This window comes from Heteronotia binoei, chromosome 6 (genome assembly GCF_032191835.1).
Source record: "Heteronotia binoei isolate CCM8104 ecotype False Entrance Well chromosome 6, APGP_CSIRO_Hbin_v1, whole genome shotgun sequence".
In the NCBI taxonomy this organism is placed as follows: Eukaryota; Metazoa; Chordata; class Lepidosauria; order Squamata; family Gekkonidae; genus Heteronotia; species Heteronotia binoei.
In genome coordinates this window covers 36684902-36693556 of record NC_083228.1, presented here as the reverse complement: position 1 = coordinate 36693556, position 8655 = coordinate 36684902, and the positions used below count along the sequence as shown (strand labels likewise).

The 8655-nt window shown below is 40.1% G+C and overlaps 1 protein-coding gene across 1 annotated transcript in view; it reads right to left on the bottom strand.

Moving 5' to 3' along the window:
* Nucleotides 1-3550: 3550 nt before the first annotated feature.
* Nucleotides 3551-8655, bottom strand: part of LOC132574288 (lipase member M-like) — a 31414-nt gene continuing 26309 nt past the window's right edge. Inside the window, exons 8-11 of the mRNA XM_060242648.1 lie at nt 6977-7048; nt 5486-5551; nt 4175-5260; nt 3551-4136 (exon numbers count right to left, since the gene is read on the bottom strand). Coding sequence (XP_060098631.1) covers nt 5027-5260; nt 5486-5551; nt 6977-7048 — 372 coding nt within the window. The 3' untranslated portion in view covers nt 3551-4136; nt 4175-5026. The remainder of the gene's footprint in view (nt 4137-4174; nt 5261-5485; nt 5552-6976; nt 7049-8655) is intronic.

The window sequence follows — 8655 nt, the reverse complement described above, 5'->3', positions numbered from 1 at the left end:
GGAACATTGCATTAAACATTGGCACAAACTAGTTTCTACAGAACTTAGTATCCACTCTTACGTGAAAACCACTGGATCTGAGGTGCTCTGCATCAGAAGTGGCTCTTTTGTCCTGCTAATTTCTCCACCATGTTGCCTTTTCTTTATGTACTTGTAATATGAACAGAATATCTATACTTCATTCTTGGAATCTTTAATTCAAACAGGAAAGGTGATGTACTGAGTGACAAGACATGTTGAAGGCAACATACTTTATTGGCGAGTACATCACAAGAGAGAGACACGTGGGCCGGGTCCTGATTATATACATTCCCTGGAACAACCCTCCGTCTGGCCAGATCCAATCCTGGCCAGCTAAACTTCCCACCACAGATCTTGATTGGCAGAGCGTCTTAGCGAGCTTCCACTGGTCGCCTCTGTAGCGTTCGCTATGTTGTAACATTAAGACTTAATTATCATAACAGGTGATACTCTTGTTTCATCTTTCTTTCTTTGAATAAAAATATACTTGGGCTTTTATATTTTATATATTTAATAACTGTTTATCTTTCAGGCTTTGAGGAAGCCACATCTTTTTAAATAAATACGTATTACAAAAATCATTTTATCCTAATAAGTGTCCATAGTTTTATATACTTTTGAAAATAGTTATCCTTTTCACTTTGTTTTATACATGCAAGTCCCATGATTCACAACATTATAATTAACAAGTGGGGACCCACAAGAAACTTGTGGAGAGGGGGCATTCCCCCACCATTGCTTCTTTCTCTCTCCTCCATTTTCTCCTTTCTTTCTCTCCCCTACCCAATATCTCCTTTTTCTTTCCCTCTCCCCATTAAGCCTTTCTCTTCTCCTCCCACCAAACCACTACCCCTATCAAGCCCCACCTCCACCCCATGGTCCCTTCACCAGTCGCTGTTGCTTTCTTCCCTGAGTGTGACCCAAAAGAGTTCCTCTATTCCAAGGGAAAGGGTGACAGAAATGTCAGGGGAGGGAGGGTCAGATCACCATTCTTCCTTTCTACCAGCCCTTTTCAGGCCCACTACTCTGGCTTGTCCTGCTGCCACTGGATTTCGATGATGCCGCAGGCTCGGCCAGACTCCCAGGTTCCTCTTCCCCAATCTCCAGCTGATGCAGGGCTGGGTCCTGTGCCGCTCAAGAATCCACCAGTGGCAGTGGGCCCAGTGCTGAGTTTGTCAAATGCCTCCCTTCCTTGATTCCTTGCCAGGTGCTCAGGGCTCAGCAACCTGGGAAGCCCACTGCCACAGCTGGGCCCAGAGCAGCTCCCAGTATTCCTTGTGGCTGTGGCCAGGCCCAAAATGGTGCTCAACATTTCCCATCCCTGTAGCTGGGCCTGGATCAGCTCCATGGAAGCAGCAGCAGCAGCCAGGCCCTCCATGTCAAGTTGTGTTGCCTGTGTATCACAGACACCACTTTTTATTTCGGGGGGAATTTAACCTCCCCCCATATACTTTTTTAAAATATGTAAGATTTTTCTGCACACCTGAGGAGTGTCTTAAGTGTGCAGAAAAATCTCTTTACCCTCCATGTGCTCCCTATTTTCAGAAATAAGTACCCATATTTCGAGTACAGTTGAGAATTAGGTATAAATCATCAGATATAAATCATCAGAGATCTCTCTGGTAATCATAGTGAGAAATTTGCACTGTAATGTATGCACGATTTCCAACACAGAAGACATGTTAGTTTTCTCAACCAGTTTGAAACATTACAGAAAATGCTACAAAAGATAGGACAAAAGATATTTAATTTAGTATTTTCTGCTTAAGATAAGACACAACTTTGCAGACAATGAAAACAGTAGTTTAATAGCACACATTTCAAATTTCAGTCTTTGTTTACAAAGAATGAGACTTGGGGAGGGGAACAGTTTAGTAGTATACAGAGTTTCTGTAGACTTTTAGTGCCACCTATTGGTTGCAGATATTTCTCAAAGAAAGGATGCAGGAAGGAAGCGGTAAATGAAATAAAAAAAACTATTAAGATTGTCCACTGCACCAAAACAGGTAGTTTCCCAATCAAAGCATATTTACTCTGGGGATTAAGTAGCTAAATGGGGGCAAATCCACGGATGATTTTGTGCTGATGTAACAGTAACAGCTGCAGCGGTACTTGCTTTCTGCAGCCCCCCTGTGGGATTTCAACAGATGCATACTCCTGTCCACAATAATGCTGATGCTGTAGTACAACATACCTTGCGCCTTCCTCTCATTTTCTAATGTCAAACTTCGGCAGGAAAGTGTTCCTAGGCATATATTTTATTTATCTATAGTATTTTGCGACTGTCTTTCCATCCAAAGGTAGTTAAGGTGTGATGCAAGCTTAGATCAGCTAAAATAATTCAATCACCACATATTTGAGTCAGGAGTGCCTTGAAGACCAATGAGATTTCCAGGGTGTAAGCTTTCAAGACTCAAAGCTTCCTTCATCGGATACCCTTCAAGAGCTTTGATCCCCAAAAGCTTTTACCCTGAAAATCTTGCTGGTCTTTAAAGTACCACTGGACTCAGGTCACCTCGTGCAGCTGATTCTAAATTCCCTTTCAATTGTAGGGAGTACCGCCTGGGGAGATAATCCTGTTCCTGATACAATATACCTGAAGCCCTCCTTCAACAGACAAATGTACATACATATTCATATACAGTCTTTATTTCAAAGTTTCCGGTATGGTATCAAAAAAAGTGGGGGGGGGGGTACTCATGCAAGTTAGCGCACTGTCCAATAATTTTGGGTTTTGTCTTACATTCAGGTTCACCTTCCATTTGAGTAAATATGGTAAATGTTATATATCAAAGGCAGCAATTTCACTGGGGCAGGTGCAAGGAAACAAGGGATTGCCCCTGGTGAAGAAATCCCACAAACATGCAGTTTTGCTGTTTGGTATGCTTTACAAATGAAACACTAAAAATGAAACAGGAATAACAAGTCTCGGGGATTCCTTTCAGTATTTCAGCCTTGGAGCGTTCATCTCCAGTGTAAGGCACCTCCAATAGCAGCTGCCCTGCTGCATTAGTTTCCTATTTACATAAGGCTTTGTTGTGCAAAAGAATGTTCGAAGCTAGGACTGGAGTGGCGGTTGACAGGCCAATGGCTGATGCAGTGAGTCGTGACCAGCACATTTGGGTTTTTATATTATAAGGGTATTATCTAATGAGACATAAAACATACAATTTATTTATAGAGGGGGGGATGGTCATTGACCATATGATGGCAGAGAGCTCTAGACTATTTATTGGCCCCAAAATTGGTCTTATCTTTTGTCCAAGAACTTTTCTTTTTCTGTTTCAACATTATTGAAAGAGAATATGCTTATGTTATTTAAGGTGAACACTATACCTTCATATGTGATGGTAATGTGATTGGCTAAAATTGTTTTCAGACAGGGTAATCGAATTATTGACAGCAGTTTTTCAATGTGAGTTAGACAATACAATTGAATACAATTGAATTTGTACTACTGAACTATATATAAACCAATCAATTTGAGACTTCAAGTAAATTTTGTTGCAAAAACAAGTCACTCAAAGAATATTTAGACTATGGTATAATATCAAAGGCTGAAAACAGATGCATGTGAAGAGATAATTAAGTAACCAGTAAAATCTGTTACACATAGTTACCTCTTACTGTGCACAAGCTGAAATTGTCTGTATATATATTTTGAAGTTGTATTTTGTTTAGGTAGTTCGGTTTTTTTGGATCTGTGTGTTGTTACAGAAAATAATAAACAAACAAACAAACTTTCAAGTTTTCTGCAGAGATTTCAGCTGCCTTGGTCTCTCTCTCTCAACTTCCTTTTAACTATCCCAGTCATCTTCTAAAGGTTTTTCTTATGCAATCAAATAGTGCTCCAGCATTCAGTTGATTAATCAGTTCATTTAACAGCCTTTTGATCAAGTAAAAGTTTTGAGCAATCACAGTCTCTTGTGCCACCCTTCTTTGTATCATCTCATAACTATTAGGTTTTTTTCCTTCAAAACTATTGTTTAATTTGTATGCAAATATGTGTTGATTTAACTGGTAATCTAACTGATTAATTAACACATAATCAATGGCTAAGATTTCTTTTAGTGATTATCTTAAATAAAGAAGCACAATTTAAGGACAATGATTACCTAAATCTATACGGATTAGCATTAAGGACAATGATTACCTAAATCTATACAGATGCAGCACTGAGAAAACACAGAGCAATGAGCTATGAAGTTATCATACCCTATATATCTTAGTACTTTTTTTTCCTGATGAAAAACACAAACTTTTAAAATGTGTCTTGACAGTTTTCTGCATCTCCAGAACAGATAAAACAAAACAAACAATATATCATTTTACCTATGATATTTCCAAGGAACTTTAGATCAGACAATTTTGAACAGCTTCTACCTGGCTTTGTAGACAAGGTGGATTTTGAGAACAGAATATAAGGAAGAGTTAAGTTTGCCATAGATTCAAGTGGGTAGCCATGTTGGTCTGAAGCAACAAAACTAAGTTTGAGTCCAGTGGCACCTTTAAAATCAACAAAGTTTTTATGCTGGTACAGCTTATCCCAGGAATATAACTTTGTTGGCCTTCTAAGTGCCAATGAAGTTAAACTTTTTTTAAAGTTTGGCATAACTGTAGATGTCCTGGAAAGGAGGGAGTTAAAGAGCATAAATGCCTTGGTTTGGAAACAACAGAGTGGCCACACACATTTATATACTATAGAACTAAAAAACAAAACAAAACCAGATACTATATAAAGTGAGCATGCTACGATGTTTTAGTTTTTAATAAAAGAAATTTTTAAAATGATTTTTTTTTAATGCATGCATCTATAGTAAGAACAAATTAGGAAATGCAGCAAATTATTTTGCTATTAGATTCTTGAGAGAGATGCAGTTTTGTAACCAATTAAACTCATCCATCCACTGAAAATAACAGGAAGTGAGAACCCAAAAATAAGCACTGTGAAACCAACAGATGTACCCTTAAAAAATCCAAGTCCTTAATCCCGGTACAAATGAATTCACAAGTGTTTCTCCATCAATCCAAGGATTTCCACATACATGCGCTGAGCAGCGTCTAGTCCCCAAATGAAGTCCCAGTGAATCCAATCAGGAAAATGTTTGTAATGAATGAGATTAGTGATTCGAGACAATAATTCCATAGTTTCCTTTGGCTGGCAAACCCAGTCCTGTCCTCCACTCCACACTGCTATCGGCACCGTGATCTCTTCTATCCTGTACAAAGGAGGACTGGTCTGGCAAAAGGCAAAAACCAAACAAAATTAATTTAATTCACCACAGAAATTCCAGCTAAAGCAATATTGAAATTGTGGTGGATCTATTAAATTTAGAAGACAAATCACCCCCCCCCCCACCACCACCACCAAAAGGACTCAATGCACACAACTACTTATAGGGCCCCCAGCATTTGTTTATTCCTTTTCAAATACATAGAAAATAAAAATACAGCATATTCCTACCTGGTTGTATTTTTCTATATTTCTTGAGCCATAGTCAAAGAATCTGAATTCCCCTGTTTTAGCTGACTAGAAAATGAAATGGAACATAGGAGTTGAATGAGTATATTGGTATATCACAGAAATCCAAGATTTGGGAGAGGTAACTTGTGAAGAGCATTTCATTATGATTATTTTATGATTATTTTTTTAATCATCTCAACATGATTAAACACTGACATAAGGGGGTTTTTAAATAAAGGAGGAGGAGACAAAGATGAAGATGAGGAGGAAGACATTGGATTTATACCCTGTCCTTAATTCAGGGTCCCACAGCAGTTTACAATTTCCTTCCCTTCCTCATCTCACAACAGACAACCTGTTAGGTAGGTGGGGCTGAGAGAGCTCTTAAAGAACTGTGACTGACCCAAGGTCACCCAAGCTGGCTGCATGTGAAGGAGACTCAAACCCAGTCCTCCAGATTAGCATCTGCTGCTCTTAACCATTACACCAAACTGGTTTTAAATTGTTGACCTTAACTAGTGGCTTTTATATATTTTATAGCATTTTGTTATTATTTACATTGTAAGCCTCCTGGAGCTCTTATAAGCTAGAAAGGCAGCTAATAAACATTTTAAACTAAGTAAAAGCGCTGCACAGATAATTTAATTAACTAACTGGCTTAATAAATTAAAACTACTGTGTAGGATTCTTACTAGTTCAGCAGAATGGGCAAATGTCACAATATCATGTGAGTTAATTTAACTCTTGCTACATCAGGTTGTTTGTTAAAAGAAATGGAGTTGCTACCCTGATCATGATAAAAGAGCTGGCTGCAAACTTTGCCATCCATAGAGACTTTTGGGTGAGCTCATTGTTACGGTTTTACGGTGATCGCTTCACTACATGGCAGTTCAGATTTCTTTCTCTGACTAGTTTTCTCTGTTGCCTTTTGTTTTCAACTATTTTCAGTACATAGGATAAGTTTGCTATTGATGCAGGAACATTTCTGCCTTTTCATTAATCACTAGTTTTCTATAGTTAGAAGATTAGGTGGCTGATTTCTGATTAGAAAATCAATAGTGACTGATTGGGTCTAGAATTATCACTACTGAATATGATCATTTTGTCCCAGAAATAGAGTTGGAGAGCAGTTAAACAAAGCTATTATATTACAGTATTGTAAACAGGCCCGCGGCGCAGAGTGGTAAAGCTGCAGTACTGCAGTCGGAGCCCTCTGCTCACAACCTTAGTTCGATCCTAGCGAAAGCTGGCTCAGGTAGTTGGCTCCAGGTCAACTCAGCCTTCCATCCTTCCGAGGTCGGTAAAATGAGTACCCAGCTTGCTGGGGGGAAAGTGCAGATGACTGGGGAAGGCAATGGCAAACCACCCCCTAAAAAGTCTGCAGTGAAAACGTGAAAACAACGTCACCTCAGAGTTGAAAACAACTGGTGCTTGCACAGGGGACTACCTTTACCTTTTTAAACAGGCAACATTCAGTTATAGTAACCATACCTGACTCCAGTGAATTGAATTTTTCACAGATGTATAATCTGGGAATATTGATACATACACATCGGCACGGCTCTGTAAGAAATTATTTACGGGTCATAAGAAGAAAGCTGTGTTGGATCAGGCCAATGGCCTATCCAGTCCAGAACTCTGTGTCACACAGTGGTCAAAATCCAGGGGCTATCAGGAGGTTGACCTAGGGGGCCAGAACTCCAGAAGCCATTCCACTGTTGTCCCCCAAGCACCAAGAACACAGAGATCACCGCTCCAGGCCTATGACTTTTTCCTATTAGAACAGGACCCATTCTCTCATGCACTACAAATGGACTTAAGGTGTAGATTCATTACAATAGCTACTAGGGATGTGCAAAAAAAGAAGAAAAAACTAGTATTTTTCTGGTTCGGGTCTACCGGACCAGGAAAAAAATCAGAGTTTCCAAAAAATCCCAGATCCTAATACTGGTATTTTCTGGAAATTCCATTTTTGTGTGTGTGTGTCCAATTGATTCAAGAAGAAAAATACTGGCTAAAAAAAGCCAGTGGGAAACAATTTGCTCCGTGTGGGCACAGTCGATCCTAGCTGGGCTTGCTTCTCCTGCAGCCTTGTTTAAACCAAGATGCAGGAGCTGCTGTGCTGTACAGAGCACATTGCTTCTGGCGACACAGAAGATCTTGGCTGGGCTCATTTCTCCTGTGGTCCAGTTTAAACCAGGTTGTAGGAGAGGCAAGCCTCAGGAGCTGCTGTGCCACCAGGAACAATGTGGTCCATGCAGCACAGGAGATCCTGGCTGGGCTCACTTCTGGAGGAGAAGTCCAGCACACGGGGAGGAATTTGTTCCCAGCAGCACAGCACATCTTGGGGCTGGTTTATTCTGCAGCCTGATTTAAACTAGGCTGCATGAGAAGCGAGCCCCAAGCCAAGCCAGCAGGATAGTCTGCTACCCATTAGAACATCAGCTCCTCAAGCTGTCTTCTGCAGTCCCTTAAAACTGTAAAGGGACTGCAGTAGAAGCCTTACAAACAGTTGAGAGGCAGAAGCAATCTGCTCCGACCTCTCTGCTGTTTTCGGATTTGCCTGGCAATCTTTAAATATATTTGGTGTGTGTGTTTTTTGGGGGGCGGGAGGGTCAGTTTTTCCAAGAAGGCCCAGATTTAAAAAATACACCAGCATAATATGTGGCTGGTGGCCAAGTGAAATTACTATGCTAGGGGTATGTATAGAAATCACAGCTAAGGGACCATTCTAGAAACTTCAAGAGATTTGCTAGCTAGCTACCAGAGGTACTGGGATGGTAAGGCTGGGAAGAAAAATTTCAGAGGAAGGACACTGACTGAAACATTATCTGTTAGGTGAGGAGGTAAATTAAGAGAAAGCATTCATTCCTGTCAAAAATCAAGCTGACATCTTTATCCAATGACCAGAGCAGTAGCAGATTAGCTTTTTGTATATGACTGTGGTGGCAACAGTAAAATCAATCAAACCAAGCAAGCACGGCCTGCTTGTACTAATAGCAGGGTGATTGTTCTTTCCTGCTATCTACAAGTGCTTAAAAGTCAAGCTTGTTCCACTGTTTGATCAACATATTTGAACATATATATATGAAGCTGCCTTGTACTGAATCAGACCCTTGGTCTATCAAAGTCAGTATTGTCTTCTTAGACTGGCAGCGGCTCTCCAGGGT